Source organism: Hyperoodon ampullatus (assembly GCF_949752795.1).
Source record: "Hyperoodon ampullatus genome assembly, chromosome: 17".
Taxonomy (NCBI): domain Eukaryota; kingdom Metazoa; phylum Chordata; class Mammalia; order Artiodactyla; family Ziphiidae; genus Hyperoodon; species Hyperoodon ampullatus.
Genome location: NC_136930.1, coordinates 21,584,535 through 21,608,043, shown reverse-complemented (window position 1 = coordinate 21,608,043; position 23,509 = coordinate 21,584,535). Strand labels below are relative to the sequence as shown.

Here is a 23,509-nt window from a genome sequence, read left to right as displayed (position 1 = left end):
TTAGAAAAGAAAAATGAGAATATGCCAGTTTGCCTTCCCCCCCTCGTACGTGACAATGACAATGCACATATTCAATCTCACTTTTTTCTCAGCTAAATTCTACCTCAAACATCCCCAACTGGATTATTTAAAATGCTGCAGAATGAATTTCAAATTTACTCACTGTCAAGAGGCTTCACCTTCATTCTAAAGTAAATTCCCTTTGTCACTGTTTGATAGTGGCAGGAAATTGGTCCAAATAACCTCTTAAATGCATCTCAACTTCATGATTTCAAAATTTATAGCACGTTGTCTATATAGTATAACTTCTAAAATAGGTACTTTTATTTCCCCAAAAAAGCCAGTTTCTCTCCATGATTTCTGAGATTAACCTATAGAGTCTGGGGGAAGCTCTAAATACGTGAGGGTTTGTATATGCTTGTTTATTCTTCAACAATAGACAACTATTCTTCCTGCCTAGTCAGCTAAGTCAGACTAAAGTTATTTTCCTTAAAATGCACATATAAATACCAAGTATTATAACATTGTTATTTTTATAATTACTACATGCTAGAAAGGTCCCCAGTTTAACCATATTATTTTATATTATTTATTACAGGACAGCATGATAGACTTTGATAGCAATTGCCTGAATAACGAACCTAACTTTTTAAAAAAACATTCATGTGATGATAATAAGGTAATGACAATTATTTGGAGTTTATATGTCATTCAAGCTTGATTTCATAGAAGCTTATATTTTTTGTATCTCTGTTAATTATATTGATTATATTAATAACACAGTCTTTTGGCTCTAACCCGACAATTCCCACTGATGTGTTAAGTTATACTATGGTCTTTTATACTTTTATTTTACAAATAGCCCTATGCTTATTTGATAAATATTCCTTTTAATTTTAGCATTTCATTTTCACCTTGAAAATACTAGAACTGCTGAATTCAAAGACACATATCTCTTATTTCTGAAATTTTTATGCAGGAAAATGCTTGTCAGAGTGACTGCTTGCACACACACACACACACACACAATTAATGGGTGTAATTTAGTTGTAGGCATTTTGAAATTTTTTCTTTCAATATTTGCTTATCTTCAAACCACTACGACTTCTAGTTAGTATAATATTACAATCTACAGAATTTCCAACAAAAATTTGTGTCATCTCTTTCTGCAGAAACTAGTGTGTTATTCAATAGACTTTTAAAAAACTCACAATAGCTGAGTTAACTTCATGGCATTTAAGAATACATCCATAAATTCTTTTTTTTTAATTTCTTACATTAAATATTTGAAAAACTTGTTTTAGGTGAATAGGCCCTTTATTTTCTTATTGCCAGCTATTCGTCCATAGCTCAAAAAGGGCAAAAATAATAACAATAAGAAAAGTCACACATACCTTTCACTATTATTGCTTCCAGAAGACCTCTCCTTTAGTTATCTTGTTTAAAATTGAATAAACTTGTTATATGTTCACTCATAAGCGATAAGACCACACATAGCAAAGAAAAGAGACTTTAAAAAGTCAGATAATCATTAAACTGGGTTCTAGGCACTTTAGGCTGTCACCCGGGAGCTAAACAGTTTCAGTCTAGTTGCTCTTCAGTCATGCGATTAACTGGAATAGAAGAAAACTGGGGTGGAGGTGGGGTGTTACTTAGCAATACAGTTCTGGCCTTAGGTTCCTTAGGAAAGCTTATCACCTCTTAATATTTTATTTGAAACACAGCCCTTCTGATGTTTTTTCTGTAATAGGAAGCTTCGTTTTTATATCGTGCTGCTCGAAAGTTGAAGCAATTCCTTAAAATGAATATCAGTGACGATTTCAATCTTCACCTATCAACAGTTTCACAGGGCACATTAACACTGTTGAACTGCACCAGCAAGGTAAGCTGAGGACTGTTTGAACAAAAATGTAAACAACTCCAGTGATAAGATACTATCATTCTCTGATGATCAAATTGTTAGCATAGAAATCTAAGTGCTTATAAGAAAATTGAAATACATTTACTCAATTCTAGAAGAGGAAAGCCTCAACTTGTAAAGTACCTATTCATCTCTTGGCTAGGGCAAATAAATTGTTTTTAAAAAGGTACTAAAAATAAATGAAAGCAACATTGTAAGTCAACTATACTTCAATTAAAAAAGGAAAATAAATAAATGAAAGAAAATAATAAATTTTATTGTCATAATAACTTTCAAGGAGGCTAGTGTGATAAGTTGGGTGAGGAATGGTAAATTTTTATTTCTAAAATGTCTTAATAATTTTAATCCATACATGTACACACTTAAAAGAACTCATGGCCAATAAAATGGGTAATCAAATTTATTTAACAAGTATATTTGTATATAAAAATTGGGCATATTTATGTCCAACAATTTTCAAGTTTTTTGCCTCAATAATTTTGATAAGTATAGGGCTAATTTTTTCCTACTTCTCTGCTAGTGGTCATGAAATGTAAACAATAAAACAAAATTTGGAAGACATTATCTTGAGACTAGACAACAGTTGCTTCATCTGCAAAGTGGAGAAAAATATAGTACCTACATTATAGGATGTGAAAATGACATAATATAGAGTACTTAGTACTAAAAAGTTTCAATAAATGTTTTATAATTACTATTATTATTATTATTTTTACTCCCTCTTCAGGAATTTTACCAGCTGCCACATAAAGCCAAAAATATTTCTTATAATTTTTAAAAGAAAATTTTAATATTTTTATGATAGAAAAAAGATTGTGTGTGTTTTTAATTTTTAATACTAGTAGTCGTCCACAGAAGGTAAAATGGTAAGATTGTCCTGAGCCCTACTGACAGTGATGAAAATATATGTTGGACCATATAAGTTGGACCACTTCATTTATCATTACACTATCTACTTGATGCAAGCCAGTCTCCTCTTGGTGTTGTGGATTTGCCAAGCTTATTTCCAATCTTGTCCCCTTACTAATGTTAGTTCCTTATATGGAATTTCTACTGTTCTCTTTTCTGTAAATCTGATCTCTCTTGTTCTATGCATCCTTCAAGGCCAAGCTTAAGATTCATGAAGACTTTACATTCTAGCCTACCATCTCTTAATCCTTATTTATAGTGATTTAAAGTACAGTCAGCCTTTCATATCCATGGGTTCTGCATCCTCTGATTCAACCAACTGTGGATCAAAAATATTCAGAAAAAAATCTCTAGAAAGTTCCAAAAAGCAAAACTAGAATTTGTCAAGCCACATCGACAACTATTTACACAGCATTTATTTTGTGTTTACAACTATTTACATAGCATTTACATTGCATTAGGTATTGTAAGTAATCTAGAGATGATTTAAAGTATACAGGAGCATGTGCCTTGTTATATGCAAATTCAGCGCTATTTTATATAGGGGACTTGAGCATCCATCCTTGGATTTTGGTATCCACTGGGGTCCTGTAACCAATCCGCCACAAATACAGAGAGACTACTGTACTATCTAATGCAGGAATAGCAAGTTCATTTCATGTTACTTATACATCCAGTTACTTAGTAATGGCTTATGTTGTGTATAAGCTTCACGTCAGGGCTTAACTGAAAAGAATGCAGAGCAAACTAGTGATATCACCTCTTGGCCTAGAAAGGGTTAAAGGTTATACGTATGATGTATATTTGCAATTCTTTCTCTCATGTGTTGAGTTTTGCATTGATTACCATATTCCAAAATCAACTAATTGTAGAAAAAGAAAATACACAAATAATTCAAATCTTGAAATTAAATAAAATTATGTTACAAAATTAACCTGCTACAATCCACATGTTTCTTGAAAAGAGAAGGCAAGATGTTAAAGATGGTCAGCTATATTGAATTTTCTTCGTGAGTTAGGCATGCTACAAGCTTTTTATAGTTATTTCATTTTGCTTCTGATGGGTAAAGCTTAATAAAATTTATGGTAAGGATTTAACAACTTAATGCTAATGTTATTTTCATGTTGATTAAAATTCTAGTTTTGTCTCTGTTAGTATACCCTTCTATATTAGTTTTTCATACCTCACAGCAATTAACACAGCACTGGGCATATTTGAAAAATTATGCATCCAGGTTATTCAGAAGACTAACCTCTCTTGTTTCTCCCTTTTCCCTGTTATTCAATTTCTAAATGAAATTAGTATTCTGCCACACTAACAATAAATAATTTAAAGTAGATATTCAAATAGATTAGATGAGCTGAGAGTAATATGAATATTAGCAATCATATTAATGGAAGGAGTAATAAAGGATTAATAATCAATATTGTAAATATGACTTGGTTTTTAAGGGTAAAGGAAGAAAACCAACTTCCCTGGGTGAAGCCCAACCCACTAAGAATCTGGTAAGAGTGATTGTATAGTTTTCTTTTCTTATCAGCTTTTTACTCAACTTAATTCCTTAATATTTCTCTTTGAATTGTTTCCTTTTATATGCTCGATTTTGAAAATATTCATTATAATGTTGGTAAAAGGAGAAGGGAGGTACCCCTTAGAAATTGGATCCCTTTAAACTGCATTTTTAGAAACCACTATTTTAAAATTAAAGAAGCTAGAGAAAATGTCAGAGCATTGATTTTTTAAAAAGAAATAAAATTAAAACCTCAGTAGGTAATAGCAAAGGACATGAACAATATAGGAGAAAATAAACTAGACAACAAGATACAATGAAAAAAAGCTACTCTAGTAAAGAAATACATACTAAACATGAGAACCCATTTTATACCTATTTTATTAGTATAGACTGTACAGTATATACTGTATATGTATAATAGTATATGAATATTCTATATTTATATATATTTACACACATTCTATTAGATTATTACACAAAATTATATAACAATGTAGAAAATATGAATGAAAAAGTCAGAATATTTAATTAAATCTGATCAAACATTACAATGATATAAATATCAACTAGAATGAGACATAGAAAAATGAACACACCTGGTTCATGAGAGCGATAGATTCCTTTTTCACACCTCCGTTATTATGTTATTTGACCACTATGTGTATTTATATATATATATATATATATATATATATATATATGGAAATTCCTTATTCCTCTTAGAGAAGCAGGGTGAGTCTGCACACCCTGGGACTCAGGAAACCCTAGGAATTCCACCTGAAGTGGAATAGTTGAAATGAATAACTGAGCAATATAAATAAATACATTGAGGGTCTCTGGCTAAGGGGAATTTAGAAAGAAAGTTTAGAAAAAGGAGATAACATCTGTGTTCCCAGGATTACAGAGGCAAAGTCATGGTTCTTTGTTTTTTTGTCTTTTTAATGAATGTTCAATCTTGATCTTTGAGAAAAGTCATGAAATACTCATAGCTATGTATTTCAAACCTGCTTAGTCACATAAACTTCAATTTGCACTTTTTAAAGATGTCCTGGGACCCTCATTAAAGAGAAGAATATGAGAAATTCTCCTTCATATTTATCTTTGAAATCTGTCCTCTAATCTTTTAAGTGCATTATTTAAAGGGTATGTGTTACTGTTACTAAATATATAGCTAAAAGAGATCTGAATGTGACTAAACTAAAAATAGGACAAACAAGCTCAAGACCTAATCATTATATTTACTTGATGTGTGACCATGGAGGCTTATTTATCCTCTTTACATCTCAGTTTCCTCAAATGTGAAAGGTGAAATAATCAATTTCATAATTATTAAGTAGATAAAATGAAATAACGCATTTATATCACTGAGCACAATACTTGACCTAGAAAACACCCAATAATTGGTTGTTATCTAAATGAAGAAATTACTCAACCCTGTACTAATCCACTTCCCAGAGACTCATGGAAATATAACTGAGTATATGCACAGCTACTCTCCTATATATCTTTTCCGTGTGAGGTATCTCTTTCTCCACTTTCTGTACGGTGTACAAGTAGCCCTTATTAAGATTTTTGTCAGGGACTGAAAACTAGCTTATGAGGCAGGGATCTTCCATACTCTAGGGAAGACTAGGGAACAAGCTTTATCAGGTATGTCCTTATTAATCATCTTTGACAAAATAAACTGAATATTTTCAGTGTTAATTATTCCTTCCATAAAAACATTTTTTCCATTGTAAAAAAATCAATTGAATAATGTACAAATCTTTCTCACAAAAGTTTAAATAGCACTCTTTATGACCACTGTTGCAGTGGTGAAAATGACATCCACTTAACATAGCTCTTTAATTAATCCTAAATCTTAAACCGTAACAACCTTGACTTTTCTACACATCAATGATCACAATTATAGCTAGAAACCATAGTTTTAAAAAATATCATTCAAGATTCTTTTTAATTAAACCAAATTTTTAGTATAAGCTAGCATAATGGATATTAAAGATTAAATATTTTAAAATGTGTATTTTTATAAAAATGTGAACTTAAAAACTTTTTTTATATATTTCTCTAGGAAGAGAATAAGTCTTTAAAGGAACAGAAAAAACAGAATGACCTGTGTTTCCTAAAGATACTTCTACAAAAGATAAAAACTTGTTGGAATAAAATTTTGAGGGGCGCTAAAGAACATTGAAAATTACGGAGTGGCAATATAAAAACTTAAGAGCTTTATTTGTATCCTCCAAGAATCTATCTGCTTATGCAATTTTCCAGGGTAAAATGTCTTCTGGAAGTTACTGAATGCATCCTGGTAAAAACGGATTACAGCAATTGAGAAATCCTTACTGTAGTACTAGAAGATGGACATAAACAGTGGAAACCAAACGCTGCAATCAACAAACTATTTCACATGCATGAGGACATATATCAATCGGTATTAATTCTGAACTGATTTTTGTAAGACAATCTATGTAAGATATTAGTTGCAATAATACTTTTTAAACCTGTTTAAAATTTTCAGAAGACATATAAATTCTGTGAAATGTATAAAGTTTACAAGGATTAAAACTTAACATGTCATTATTACCAAAATAATTTTATGGCCCACTATGCATCAGCATACTGCAATGAGAGTGGAAATTGTTGTCATCTGTGCTGGAAATGTTTCAGAGTTACAGTGAGATATGGATAAGGCCCATGAGAACAAGAGTCATACAGCTTAAAGAAGCAGTAGCATAAAGGAATCCAAGATAATTGAGAGATGTAATTAAACATGAATGTATAACACAGTGCCTTTAATAAATGATATAACAGATGTTTTAACATGAAGATAAAGAATAATTCCACAAAATAGAAAGTCATCTGTTCTAAGGATGCTAAACCATAGTACTGAGTTACTGTTGTCATTTATGTGTAATAAAATTTGTCTAAATGAGTTTGCAATTTGGGAACTATATTTTTAAGAGAATAATATATGTTGGCCTTTTAATTAATGGAATATATATATTTAATTTTGACACTCTATTTGTATATAAAAATATTTTCATACAGTATTACGATTGCTTACTTTGGATAACATTTCTCCTTTGATAATAAATGACCTATGTATTAACACTGTCAGATTCACTTAATGAATCCCAATAGGAGTTTAGTTTGTTTGTTTTTTGGCTGTACCATGCGGTTTGCAGGATCTTAGGTCCCCAAGTAGGGATCGAACCTGGGCCCTCTGCAGTGGAAGTGCAGAGTCCTAACCACTGGACTGCCCAGGAATTCCCCCAACAGAATTTTTTAAGATCAAGATTTTTAATACTGCACCATTACTTGATTTCTCACTTTCACTGAAATGTAACCTTTAATCTCTTATTATTGAGAATGTACATGAGACCTGGACCGCCAAACTATACAAGAACAGGAACACTGCTTTACTTCCTATGTTAAATTTTAGTCTTTTTAAAGAAACTTTTGTATATATCAGACGCAGCTTAGAAAGGTTTGCCAACAGTCTCCACCCTATAAAGGGAACTGAAAACACTATTCTAGGCAAGCCAAGAGTTCTAAAACAGTCACCACGGCCTCATCACCATCTGGTTAAGAGCTGACTGGATTTATTTGATCTACTGACAATGCTCAGGTGCCATCCTCAATGTGTGGAGGTAAGACCTTCCTCTCAGTTCATGTCTGTCTCTCTGCATCTCTTTCTCACTCTCCCCAACCTACATGGAGCTTCTTCCTCACTGGTGCAGATAGCTGTATAGAATTGTACAGACTGTTGTATAGAATTCACTGATTATCCCATTAATGAGGTGTTGACCCAACTATGTTTTCTATTTGGTTTTCATTATTAACTACAGAAAAGGGAGTTTACTAACACTTTTTAGGAGCAAATGATTCTTCACCAAGCTTTTTCTTCAGATGGACTTTTCAAAGTAGGCTATTCTTCCTTCCACCACTAAACAGGTCAACTATGTGGTACATTTCCACCCTGGTGAACTGGTGCTATTGGTAAACCATCAGCTATGAAATGGTGAAATTTTAAATTTCTAAAGGAAAACTTAAAACTGTTCTTTAAGATGTTTCCTTGGGGGATTCCCTGGTGGCGCAGTGGTTGAGAGTCCACCTGCCAATGCAGGGGACACGGGTTCGTGCCCCGGTCCGGGAAGATCCCACATGCCACGGAGTGGCTGGGCCCGTGAGCCATGGCCGCTGAGCCTGCGTGTCTGGAGCCTGTGCTCCGCAACGGGAGAGGCCACAACAGTGAGAGGCCCGCATACCACACAAAAAAAATAATAATAATAAAATAAAAGATGTTTCCTTGAAGGCTGTCTATAACGTTTCCAACAGTGTTGAAAAAATTCTGAGATTGTGGCAAAATAAGGAAAAATATTTTAAAATGCTCTACCATTTTATTTTAACCTTTGATCTTGATTTTTATCATTGTTTATGATAGAATTGAATTTTACAGAAAATTCGCACTCAAAAATTTTTATTCAGCGTGGTGTGTCAAATGCTTGGAAAAAAATACCCAGGCTTTTATGGTTATATTTCCCTTCTATGTTTCCTAGCTACCAGCAAGGTAAGTAAAGACAAGGCAGGCTGGTTAATAATGATCTTGGATACTATATTTTTTTTATTATTTCTATCTCTCAGTTAGACTTGTTTTATCTCAATGAACATTTTCTTTGAAATATGTATGTGGATGCTTTCAATCAGCATTTTCTAAAGCTTGTCTCAAGAAACCCTAAAACTTATTGATTATTAAAATAATGATAATAATAATAATAATAATTAAAACCCCAGAGAGTTCTGAGGTCAGATAATTTTCTCTTGGAGACTCATAATTCATGTAAGTAATTTAAAACTCTGTAAACTCATAAAGCTTTTTTAAAAAAAGTTTAACACTAACATAGCATTTCCAAAATTTGACTACAGAACACTTTTATGTGAAAACCATTATCCTATCACACTTTGAGGAATATTGCTTTATACAAAGGAACTCCGTTAGAAGTCTTTTAAAATAAGCTTTAAAGGGATCTGCTGAAGGAAATACTCCTTTCAAGATTAAGATAGTTCTATTACAATTAGAAGTGTTTCTTTTCTTTAAGCCATTCTTTCATTGACAGCCAGTTTAAGAAGGACATCTCATCAAATCTACTGTAAATATTTCTCCAGAAACATACATTTCTACTCTGCAGTCTGTATAGTACTCTGTCAATGCAATCTTCATATCTTTAGTCATTATGTTCTTACTGCTTAGAAAGTTCTTCCAAATTCTATTCAGATCCTGCTCAAACTTCTAGGGGCATCTTAATTCCTTTCTTCTCAATTGCTGTGACTTCTATGATAGTTGTAGATAAGGGATAAACTTGTTTTTTTGTGCTTCACTTTACTGAGCTTCACAGATACTGGGTTTTTTACAAATTGAAAATTTGTGGCAACGCTGTGTCAAACAAGTTTATCTGTACCATTTTTTGCAACAGCATTTGCTCACTTAATGTCTCTGGTTACATTTTGGTGAATCTTGCAATATTTCAAACTTTATTATGATTATTATTATATGTTATTGTAATCTGTGATTTTTGATGCTACTATTGCAAAAAGATTATGACTCACTGAAAGCTCAGGTGATGCTTAGCATTTTTTAACAATAAAGTATTTAATTAAGGTATGTACATTGCTTATTTTTTCTTTAGACACAATGCTATTGCACACTTTTTACACTACAGGATAGTGTAAACATAAATTTTACATGTACTGGGAAACCAAAAACATTCATGTGACTCGCTTTATTGCAGTGATCTGGAACTGAACACGCAATATCTCAAAAGTCTGCCTCTAATGCTAATGTTTCCTCCTTTAGTTGCTTGCAGAACTTAATTGCCTGCATTGTGCATTATTATTTGATCATGTTCCTCTTACTATTTTATCTTAAATACAATTATTATTAATTTTTCTATTCAGAGTTGTTTAAAATGTTTTCTCTCCCCTGAAAGAATGTATGACCTTTTGTTTCCTTCAGCACCTAATGGATAAAGCCACACATATGGTAGTTAATAAAGATGAATTGTAAATTAATTAATAAACCTATTTAAATAATCCAGAAAATACATTTCTATAATATAGATTACTTAAAGATAGATAAGGCCCTAAAACATAACTAATTTAAATGAACATGACCCCTCAACGTCATCTTCTCACAATCTCAATGGAACTTTCTTTGATTTCTAAACGCTATTAGTTGTGAAACATTTTTCAGTCTTGATTCTGACCTAATAGGAAATCTTACAGAATAAGAGAAACAAAATAGGTAGATACATTGATAATTGCCAATTCCAACAGTTTTTAATGTCTAAATATCAAAATATATGTATTCATCTAGATCCACAAAATTAGTATTTGAGAAAGATGCAAAAATGGTTATTCTCATTTGGGAATAAACTGGGGTTTGTTTTTCTACCTCTCCATACAAAATGGTAAGAAAGAAGTACATTTTTCTGTATAAGAAATTTCCTAAGTGGGGGATTGGTTAGTGTTCTTTAAGATATTATCTTAAAGGTGAATTAATTTTCTATCACATTTAAAATGAAGAAAATGTAGACAAGTGGCAATATTCACAATTTAAGTTTAGCTACTCTTGCATGCTGATTTATTCCTTTTCTTCCAAGACTCATTCTAAGGGTCCCATCCTTTCTGAAGTCTTTTCACACCTTCCCAGGTGGGGTTGAGGATTCCTTTGTTTGTGTCTCCACTGCTCAGCTCAGCAAATAACTCAATCACCAGATGCTGCCATGTGGAAAGTGGACATGTGTTTGCCAATTTCCATCTTTGATGCTTATCACAAACTTTCTTATGTCTGAAATAATCTGGTTCTAACAGCAGCATTTTACTTAAAAATTTAATTAAACAGAAGAAAATCTAATAAATTGTCCTGGCAGTGGTCCAAATACTATCACAAATGAAAGGAGCTTAGGTGGCAGAGCATCCAATATGGTGAGATAAAAGCCTTCTAGTAGAACCAGAAAGATCTGACAGAAAAGTACAAAACAACAGCTATTTACTCTGTCATCTCCTTGCCTCCTTCCCAACAGAAAGGAGGAAAGGGATTTGTCTTTTGCTGTGAAAAATCTTAAGTGTGTAGACCAATACATCTTTCTGCTTAGGAAAGAGTTTCACTCAGGGGAAATTACTAGGGTTGGGACTAATATATTCAGAGCCAGTGGGTTTAAAGAAGAAGCTCCAACTTCTAAATACTGACCACTTAACAGGAAGACGCAACACAAATAGATAATTCATTCACTCAACAAACACTTATTAAGCATCCATCTCTAATGTGATAGTCCTGATCCTATTGGTACAATAAAGTCTGTGCTTTCATGAAGCATATATTCTAGGAGAGGAAACAGTAAACAATAAATAAACAAAATTACTACATAAAACAAGTTCTAATGGAAAAGAAAAAAAAACAGACTGGTGGAAAGAGGTGATATTTTAGGTTAGATAATCAAAGAAGACCCCCTTTTAAGAGAAGACTTTTGAAAACATTTTCTTAGTCTCAAAAATTTTAGCATTTAATACGACTGGCAATATTTACACATTTAATACATTTCATTGAAGGATTCAAGTCATTTTGCAACAGAAATCAAAACAGAATGCTTCAACAATAGTACATGATGCTGTCATAGAAATAAATTATGAAATTACCAAATGTTTGACTTTGAAGTAGCCTGCTACTCTAAAGTAGTGATACACAAGCTTTACTTTTTAGTTTGAAATAATTTCAGATGCATAGAAGAGTTACAAAAAGAGTACAGCATGTTCCCAAATACCCTTTACCAAGATTCCTCTAACGCTAATATCTTACAAAACCATAGTACATTTATCCAAACTAAAAAAATTAGCATTATTTGTTGTGGGTATGGTTGTGCTGTACATTGTAGGATGTTTAGCAGCATCCCTGGTCTCTACTCACTCGACACCAATAGCATCCTCCTCCAAGAACTGACAATCAAAAATGTCTCCAGGGCTTCCCTGGTGGCGCAGTGGTTGAGGGTCCGCCTGCCGATGCAGGGGATACGGGTTTGTGCCCCGGTCCGGGAGGATCCCACATGCCGCGGAGCGGCTGGGCCCGTGAGCCATGGCCGCTGAGCCTTCGCGTCCGGAGCCTGTGCTCCGCAATGGGAGAGTCCACAGCAGTGAGAGGCCCGCGTACCGGAAAATAAATAAATAAATAAATAAATGTCCCCAGCCATTGCTGATCTGTCCCAGACAGACAGTTGAAACCACTGTCCTAAAAGTTTTTAGAGTCATATGTTTTACAGTTAGGTCTATGACTCATTTTGAGTTTTTTTGTTTTGTTTTGTTTTTTGGCTGCATTGAGTCTTCGTTGCTGCACACAGGCTTTTTCTAGTTGCAGAGAGCAAGGGCTCTTTGTTGCGGTGCACAGGCTTCTCAGTACGGTGGCTTCTCTTTTTGCGGAGCACGGGCTCTAGGTTCATGGGCTTCAGTAGTTGTGGCGCACGGGCGTAGCTGCTCCGCAGCATGTGGGATCTTCCCAGACCAGGGCTCGAACCCTTGTCCCCTGCATTGGCAGGCGGATTCTCAACCACTGTGCCACCAGGGAAGCACTTAAGTTATTTATTTTTTTTATTGGAGTGTAGTTGCTTTACAATATTGTGTTAGTTTATACTGTACAGCCAAGTGAATCAGCTATACGTAAACATATATCCCCTCTTTTGGATTTCCTTATCATTTAAGTCACCGCAGAGCACTGAGTAGAGTTCCCTGTGCTATATAGTAGGTTCTCATTAGTTATCTATTTTATACATAGTATCTATAGTATATATATATCAATCCCAATCTCCCAGTTCATCCCACACCTCCTTCCCCTTTGGTATCCATACATTTGTTCTCTACATCTGTGTCTCTATTTCTGCTTTGTAAATAAAATCATTTATACCAAATTTTTCAGATTCCACATATGTGTTAATATATAATATTTGTTTTTCTCTTTCTGACTTACTTCACTCTGTCTGAATATAAGGTGTGTATTAAGGTTCATTTTTTTGCACATGGACAATCACTTGCCATTTGTTGAAAAGACTATACTTTATCAACTGAATTACTTTTGTGCTTTTGTAAACTTCAGTTGACTGTTTTTGTGTGGATTGAGTTATGGATGCTCTATTCTGTTCCAATGATCTAAATGTCTGTCTTTTCTACAAAACCACACTGACTTGATTACTATGACCTTATAATATCTAGTAATTGGGTTGAATGAGTTCTCCAAGTTTTTCTTTTTCAGAATTGTTTTGGCTATTCTAGCTATTTTGCCCTTCCATATACATTTTAGGATCAGGATGTCAAACCACAAACTCCACCATCCCCCCAAAAAACCCCCAAAACTTGCTGGAATTTTGATTGAGATTGCATTGATTCAACTGGGGAGAACTGACATCTATGTTATTTTTATTCTTTGAATTAATAAACACAGTATATATATCCTTAAATTTTTGTGTTCTTTCATCAGTGCTTTATAGTTTTCAGCATACACATATATTGTTACATTTATGCATAACTATTTGTGTGTGTGTGCGTGCCTGCATGCTATTGTATTTAAAATTCAAATCCTTATTGTTTATTGCTGCCATACAGGATTAACTGAGTTTTGGATATTGTCCTTGGATCCTATGACCTTGTTAGAACTAAACTTATAAGTTCTAGGTTTTTTTGGTAGATTCCTTGAGATTTTCTACATAGAAAATCATGTCATCTGTAAACAGAAGTCATGTGTTCCATGAATGTAGAAACTTCTAAAATCACTTTTTAAATTCTTAATTTACCTTCAGCATAACCCCACCAGCCAAGATTTTGTCAAGCTTTACTTTCTGAGGTATTATGAAAGTAAGAGATGCAATGAATTTGCTTTTTTAAACTATACATTACTCCACTGCATCATCAGAAAATTTGGATACGTATTTCCCAGAGGTTTGTCTCTCTCCTGCCATTGAGAATCTTTGCACCAGATTAATACGAATAAAGAGCTATTAACAAATTTTCTACATAAAACATTTCACTTCAGTTTTCAAATTTGCTAGTTTGAAGACTATTACAAATATAAACAAATACTTGTTTTCTAAACATGTCAGTCATTCCCTGACATATCCACGCCTCCTGTAAGGCAGTCTGCACCACCCATGACTTCTGCTAAGTGACTCTGTTCTTAACCACGTGAACTCATGCCTCTATCGCAACTAATGGGAAGAGGGTATAGGGCATCTGCTCAAAGTACAACTAATTGATAGACTGGGTAGTGATCTGTGACGTATATCACATAGCTTGAGAAGAGGAGCTAGAGTTCACGTGCTCTGTTCCAGAAATTTGAGCCACAATCCTAAATAAATTTGCCCAAAGTTAAGCCTGAAATAGAATGTTTTAAGGTTTTATTAAGTTGGGCATTGGCAAGCTAAGGAATGGGAGAACAAGGTACATAGGAGTGAGTGAAGAAGATTGGCAATTAGAGAATGGACAGAAGAGCTAAGAGAAGCATAGAGGCTGGCAGATGGACCAATACTTAGAGCTTCCTCAGGACCTAATGACCTTCCAGTTTTAGTCCACGTGCATCTTTTACTAACCCTCTCTCCTGCTTTTCAAGGTATCTTAGAAGGATCTCTGTTCCTCACATTTGAAGGTTATGTTGAGATTATTTTACATTGATGAATGAGGAAATAAGAATGAAATATAAGTTTATGAATATTAGGTACTATATTAAGAAGGTAAAATTAATGACTAAACTTTGCCTCCCTAAGTAAGACAAAATAGCTGCGTCAATAACAAATAGGGCTTCATTTCCAGTGAGTGGAAACCTGTGAAATGAAGCAGCAGCTCATTTTGTGTTATACTCAGGTGGGGTTGGAAAGTTTCAGTTTGTTTCAACTCTAAAGTGCATCATGTAATTCTTTCACGAAAGCTGAGTGTTAAGAGAACTTAATTTCATCGATAAACACAGACATTTTAGGACAGAATGGGTGACGACTATTTTCTTTTGCCTTTTATTTCTCATTCATTTAGGGGCCAAAGAACACATATTCAGAGTATATGTTTAAGGCAGATCATGTCACTCCCTATCCCTATCTTATTCTGAGTAAGCCAAACTCATTTTGGTGGCTTCTACAGCATGAACAATCTGGCTACCTTAAATTTCTAATCTTCTGTTCCTTGCTCACACCATTCCACATTTCCAGGGGTCCTACCTCAGAGGCTTTGTTCTTTTTTATCTTCCGCATGAAATACTCTTTTCTCTCTTGTCCACCTGCATGCTTCAAGATATTAAATACTCTTAACAGAAAGCACTTAACATTAGGGGGAACGATGCAACAAACAATTCAACAGAGTAAACAAAAAGGACAAACAGTAAGGGCTCATCCCTCTAGAAGTTGTGCGCTCAAATGTCACCTACTGTCATCATCCTTCAACACCTTACTTAAAACTGCAACTCATGTCCACTCTCCCTCCTATCTCATTCTAACCATCTCTTCCCCGCTTCATTTTTCTCCATAGCACTCATCACATTCTAATACAACATATATTTATTGATTTAGCTTCTTTATTTTCAATCTTCCTCCCCTAGAATGTAAACTTCAAAAGGTCAGGGACTTTTGACTGTTTTGTTCACTGCCCCTAGAATAGTGCCTGGCACATAATAGGAATTAAGTAATTATTTGAGGAACATGTACATATATCCAAAATTATATAAGTAATTTATATCATTTATTGAGAACCTGTTAAGTGTCAGACCTTGTGGCAAAGATTTTATACACATTATTGATAATCCTAAAATTAGCCCTGCCAGATGGATATAATTACATTAACTTAAATACATTTCTTAAAATTCAGTTTGTGATTATCTAACAGCATGCTTGGGATGAGGAAAGTTGTCTTAACTCAGTACATTGAAGAGTCCTGCTGTAGAATATGGTTTTAAGCACTTTTCAAAAGGGAAGCACAAGGTCATACCAAATTCTACCTTTGAAAGCTTTTTCAGTTCAAATAACAGATGCCAGTCTACTTAGTTTAAGCAAAAAGGAATTTATTAAAAGCTATTAGGTAACTCACAGAATCTCTGGAAGAGCCCGCTAATCAAGTCTGGCAGTTGTTCAGCCAGAAACAATGTCCAAATCATAATGAAACACTACTCCAGTGGAGGACAGTCAGCTAAAGTGCTACCATGGGGACATGTGACTTTAAGTTTTCAAGTTAAAATTAAAACAACTTTAAATCATTTAGCATTTGGACTTAGATCTGAAGCTCTGGACTCACATTCTAGGGCTGTTGTCACAGATATTGTGTATACAAATGTAAAAAGAAAGATTCCCAATTGCCTTTGAAAAAGCATCATTTAGCACTGATATTTTAATAACCCATTCCCTTTAATCCATTTGATGTCATTTGACTTCCTCAGATGAATCAGTGTGTTCTTCCTGCTTTTCCCCTTGGCATAGTCACTGGTTCCGAGTTAAAGGGTGACAAGTCACATCTTGCAATAAGGGTGCCATTTCTTGACTCTGCCACAGTTCCCTTCAAAGCTCAGTGTCTCCCCACCATCCTCAATAGAAAAAGATGTTATACAGCATCTGCTTTCCTGCATTACTTGTTTCAGAATCTGAGTCTGGTCGGTAGTTCCCAAGTCACATGACTACTCCTTACCCACAAGAAAGCATGGAAAACTAAACTCTGGCTATGATTTCAAGGCAGTGGGATTCAATACAGAAAACTCACCGAACACAGGATTTTCAAAAGATGCTGTCCATAAACAGGACAAATGCCCATTATAGATAGCAAGAAAATTTAGGTTTAAAATTAGATCAAGATAATTTTTCACTACTAGCTATGTTTTGAGCAGTGTTTAACTTCTAATATTGTTCAAAGTTTTCTACTTAAATTATAGTAAAGTATCTAAGGCAGTGAGTGATAAGTGCCCCTCCTCCTCATATCAGCTTTCTGGTAATGGCATCAGTGAGAAACAATCTTTCTAGAGATACTTGAGGGAGAATCATAACACTGTTTATCAAAAGCAAAGACCATGAGAATACAGTGCCTCACCAAGGATACAGAGCTGATCTAGCAGACGTGCTACTCATTCAAATGGTGTTTTGATTTTGTCTATAGTAAGGAATAAATTGAAAAACAAACCTATTGTTTTAAAATTTCAAATTAACAGTTAGAATAGTATGTTTCCAAAGAGAATCACCCTTGAAGAACTAGTGTTCAAAATAAAGAATTTCTGGGCTTCCCTGGTGGCGCAGTGGTTGAGAGTCCGCCTGCCGATGCAGGGGACGTGCGTTCGTGCCCCGGTCTGGGAAGATCCCACATGCCGCGGAGCGGCTGGGCCCGTGAGCCATGGCCGCTGAGCCTGCGCGTCCGGAGCCTGTGCTCCGCAACGGGAGACGCCACAACAGTGAGAGGCCCACGTACAGCAACAAAAAAAAAAAAAAAAAAAAAAAAAAAAAATAAAGAATTTCTGATGTTTCTTGTGAGGTATATATGAGTTTTCCCTATAAGGACTCTTAAGTTTGGGAAGATTAGTAAAAATGGAAATCTATTTTTAAAACTTTCTGGTTCTTAAAGTATTCTTCTTGATTAAAATAACAAGGAGAAGAAAGTAAGATAACTTTTAAAAAATCTTTAAAGTTTTATAGTAGGTATGTGAAAATAGATGTGAATGTTTCAAATACACACACATACACAGACACACATATACACACATACCCACGCACATACATATACACACATACACAGATACACACACACACACACACACACACAATTTTTTGCCCCCACAGCTCAACAACGGAATGGCAAAAAAAAAAAAAAAAAAAAAAAAACCAAAACCTCTAAAATATTTAGACCAGGTTTTTTACTTTATGCTCTATAAATTTAAAATTCACTTGTATTCCTTGGACTCTTCACAGATGATAAACAGTTAAGGGAGGGAGGGCTATATAAGAATATAATATGACTAAAATTCAAGAAAAATTATCTTACTAAAATTATATAGAGTTGACAGAAACCACTTTCAGCAACAGAGGTATCAGAAACAAACTAGCTTAACTATATTACAAGGGCTATCATCTACATTTGTGAATGTCAGAAAACAAATGAAGATGAGGTAGTGATTTTAAATAAACGATTATCACATACAAGTGATTCTGAAAAACATAACCCTTATTTCTAAAGATTAAAAAAGTATTATATATTCATTTAAAAATTGACAATACATGGGCTTCCCTGGTGGCAAAGTGGATGAGAGTCCGCCTGCCGATGCAGTGGACACGGGTTTGTACCCTGGTCCAGGAGGATCCCACATGCCGCGGAGCGGCTAGGCCTGTGAGCCATGGCTGCTGAGCCTGCGCGTCCAGAGCCTGTGCTCCGCAACGGGAGAGGCCACAAGAGTGAGAGGCCCGCATACCGCAAAAAAAAAAAAAAAAAAAAAAAAAAAAAAATTGACAATACAAAAAATATAAAGAATATGTAACATCACAAATACTTAGTAGAAACAAGGAAAATATGATGAGGAATATATTTCAAGCCTTTTTATTTGTGCAATCTTTTATATAGCTGGAATCATATTTTACACACATTCCCTATTTTAGGCTATTTGTCCTAATAAAACATAACCTCATCATGCCATTAAAAATTATTTGAAAGTGCTTTATTAACTTACTAAATTAATTTTTATCGCTACAAATAGTACTATTAAATGTATTCTGCATAAATATTTTTCTTTAGATTACTCCTTCAAGAAGAAATACATCTTAGAAATAAAATTACTGGGTTATGAGGCATGTGTATTTTAAAGGCTTTTAAAGTAAATTTAGTCAACTTCTTCAAAAAGTATTATCAATTTATATCTCCGTCATCAGTAGATAAGGACATTTATCTTAATGCCCCAGACGGTTTTCAGTTTTATTATAATTTAAGATCGCTGATTTGATGAGTGAAAATCAGCATTTCATTGTCAAGTATAATCTACTCACCAATACTGGCAGCCTCTTCTCCCCGGCCTTATTGTTGCAGATTCAAAATAGGCATAGAAATGGAGCAAAGAGAGGAAAGAAAAAAAAAAAAAAAAGGACAGGGAAAAAAAAGGACAGTGAAAGTTAAAGTGAAGAGTTATGTGAGATAAGATTGAACAGCTGGAATTTTCAGTAACTTTTACTCAGTACTGATTTTCCTCAGTCCTCAGGACAGTCCACGTAGTTCACATTTTACAGCTCTGACAAACCCCATCACACACATATCCTTCTCCACTGCCACTTGCCTTTTCCTCACTAAAAGGTGGTGCAGCTCTCACTTATATTCTACCAAGTTTTCTCCTAAGCATTGGAACAAGGAAGGAAAAAAAAGATAATAGGAAATGGTCAACTGTATGACTTGTGATAAGAAGCTTCAACACTTAATAAAGCATTTTGTTGGTACTTTTATAAGGAAAAGTTCCATTAAGATGAATCCTTTCACAACATTGCAAATCAACTATACTTCGATTTTAAAAAATCCTTCTTTTTGTCCTAAGTTGTAATTGTCTATTTATATAACAGCTTTTCCAAATAAATTATCAACTTCAAGGCAGGGACTAAATCACATTTTACTTATATCTCTTGATTCCTAGCATTTCATAGATTTAAGAACATGTGAAGCATTTTTTTAACTGTTTGGAAAGTTTTAGCTTTGTGCATCTTACATTAGTTGGTCTAACCACTTATTTAGCTATCTAAATCGATGTCACTTGCGTATGTTAGATATAATGTTAAGACTAGCTGATTGATGGAAAACGAAATCCCCGTCTTAAAAGGAGATTGTAACTGTTATACAATTAAGATGAAATGTTAAAGTAATAGTACAAGAATTATTTGGTGATGTGCATAAGTAATATGTTTGAGATGCATAATTTTGCTAACAAAATTATGTGAGGTGTTAATGTGAAATATTTCTATCAAAAACTGCCAGGCTGGTACCCAAAATGAGCTACACTAGGTTTCTTAAAAACAAACAAACAAAAAACATATGGGTTATTAAAATCATGACAAAATAAACAGCAAAAAACTACATCTTATAAATCTGTGTAATTTCACGTTATCAAAAAAAAAATCATACTTATTGCTGAAGGGCCTTCAAGTAATAACTGGAGGCTGGCAATATAAATTATCCAGCTCGGTGCTTTGTGACCGCCTGGAGGGGTGGGATAGGGAGGGTGGGAGGGAGGGAGTCGCAAGAGGGAAGGGATGTGGTAACAGATGTATATGTATGACTGATTCACTTTGTTATAAAGCAGAAACTAATAATAAAAAAAAATTATCCAAAAGCACCCTCTAGTGGCAAAAAAGCAATTCACATATAAAAGCAAAATTGTATAGAAATAATGAATATCATGACAATAATATTTAACTAAAAATTTTCTAAATGAAAATAAAGATGAGTGTGGCTACCATAAACTTTGTTTCAATGATTCTCCACTGCTCTATGCAATAACATAGTCAGTTGGAAAAATCAACCTATCTTAGTACTAAAAATACACTTACCATTAAAAAACTGAAAATATACTTAGCATATAAAAATACATATATCTGCAATGCTAATAAAGACATAAGAGTTCTGCTGACTTTCTGTAGCTATGTAGGTATTCTACTATTTTTTCATTCCCTGAGCTACTCATGGTAGAAAGTGTCCACCTCTAGCCTAAGAAAAATTGAGTGAAAATTAAACATGTCTAACCTGATCATATTTTCACTAGACACAGCTCCTGTTTAAAATTTTAAATATGATGATCTAAATCACTAAGTATTCATCACAAATACTTTCTGCCATTGAACTGTATATTACCTAATTAGAAATATCCATAATGTTTCCTATCAACCTTGATTTCCCTAATGTTTTCAACTGCTAAATTTTATTGGCTATGAAGAGAATGATTCTATGCCTTAAAAATCTTGTGAAGAAACATATTTATAGTGCTTTAAATTTATAAAACATTTCAATTCAACAAAATAGTAATAATTCCTTTAAAAGCTGACAGCACAAAAAAACTGCCAAAGAAAACTCTTTTCTCATTAAAAAGTCTATATTCTGACTTCAAATATTTTCTTTATATTTCAGTACATTCCTATCTTTCTACCTGTTTCTGGATAAAAGATAAGACATCAGTGAAAACCAACTAGCATTTTTTTGCTTCATGTCTTTATTGAATAGGTTCAAAAATGAGGACATTATTTGTAATCAAAAAACAGTGAACAAGAGACAACAGCAGCCAAAATAATCTTACTTTTCCAAGCTAATAACTTTCAGAATATTACATAAGCAATTTTTACATTTTTAATTTATGCTTACAGTCATCTTTTTATCCTACCACAATGGAAAATACTTGTGAAAATAAATAAAAATAAAATAAATGATGCATAGATCAAGGAAAATTTCTTAAAAACTGAACTATTGCACAACAAATCAACATGAGAATAATATATGCAAGTAATATAAAAATGCATTTAAATACATTGCATCATGTTTCATAATTCATAAATATATTTCACCTACTTACTGTTTATAATAATCTCTGGGTTCTGGAATTAGATGATTTCTTACCAACCCATTTCCATGTAGCACATTATAACATTTACTTGCCACAGTAAAATTCAGTGAGAAACAAACATGTGCCACTTTAAGCTCATTCACCTATCCCTTCCTTGGGCAGACAAAAAATGTGATCTTTAAAAATATATTTGAAAGAAGACAGTGCTCAATTCTAGATCAAGACAAGGGTTTGAAGTTCTTCTTCAAATGATTTATAATAATTAGAACAGAAGAACAAACTATTGAAATGGAATCCTAATATGTACATTATTTTCCTAAATTTATTACAGCTTATTCTAGTTGATGGAATAAGCTGTAATACATTTTTTTTTGACTTTTGACCCTTCCTTTTGACCAATATGATTGAATAAAGGCAACCAGAAAAAAATTAATAGAAAGGAAAGAAACTATAAGGTAAATAATTCCCATTACTACTAAGTTATCCCCTGCCCAAATGGAAAAAAAAAAACAAACCCCAAAACAAAAAAACCAATGAAGAAAATTATAAAGTATATGTATAAATAAATTTCAGAGAAAGTTATAAGCCACAAAATTCTACACTGATCCTTACAACTGATCAGAATCATAAATAAGAAGCTGGAAACTACCTATAATAGATCTGCTTGTACCTTTATAATAAGATCAAGGCTCTGTTAGGTTTGATTCGACAGAAACTACTACTGAATTACTGAATATGGCTGCACAAGCAATCAAAGATATCTACTACTAAATACTATGTTACACTGAAAGTGACAATGATTAAAAGCGGTATTTTAGTCAAAGTTAAAGAGGAAGTATAATTACATTTTTGTGAATGTTTAATTACATAATAAATCAGCTATCCATTAAAGCAATGCATTTTCAGTGGCTTTTTATTGTGATGTGAATGGTGATTCAGTGCTAAACACTAGAAAGGAAATATGAGTAGGAAAAATTAGATGTTATCTTAACCTACCCATAACTACATATAACTATACTTCAAGTGACTAAAATGCAAATTCTTTTAAACCTGCATGCCCTGCACTAATGATTAATTATTGAAGTTACTGTCTATTAGCTGAGATGGTTTGTTTTAAAATCCATTAATATTTCTTCTAAATCAAGTACATAGATATAAATGCAAGATTTTGCAAGGAATTTTTTGCATCTTCTATTAAATAATATGCAAACTTTGCAAAAATGAAGTAGCAAATTAAAATTACTGTTCAGACATGAGTTTATGGAAAAGAAAGGAAAAAAAAGTGAAATTTGAAGACAATTAGCAGTAGAAAGAATATATGTTCAACTAATACACACTGACTTAAAAACTCATTCAGCTATAACTAGAATAAGATACATCTGTATTTTCAGCCTGTATCTCTGAAAAAAAAATTGCATAATTACATTTTAAAGAATTGAGTAAAGACCTCTAAATTATATAATCAATAATACACCGAGTAAAGGGCAACAGAGACCATAGGGGTTTTTTTCCCCTCTCTTTCTAAAAAATATTTATAAAATTAATTATGAAAGAGCTCTACAGAAAAATGACCTCACATAACTAAGTGTAACTA

The 23,509-nt window shown here is 33.4% G+C and overlaps 1 protein-coding gene across 1 annotated transcript; it reads left to right on the top strand.

Annotated features, from left to right (window-relative positions):
* Positions 1 to 604: 604 nt before the first annotated feature.
* On the top strand, positions 605 to 6,534 carry IL7 (interleukin 7; the record flags this gene model as incomplete). Its single annotated transcript, XM_079722754.1, has 3 exons — positions 605 to 679; positions 1,751 to 1,882; positions 6,415 to 6,534. The coding sequence occupies 3 exons, from the start codon at positions 605 to 607 to the stop codon at positions 6,532 to 6,534; spliced, it is 327 nt and encodes a 108-aa protein (XP_079578880.1).
* Between the last annotated feature and the right edge of the window lie 16,975 nt (positions 6,535 to 23,509).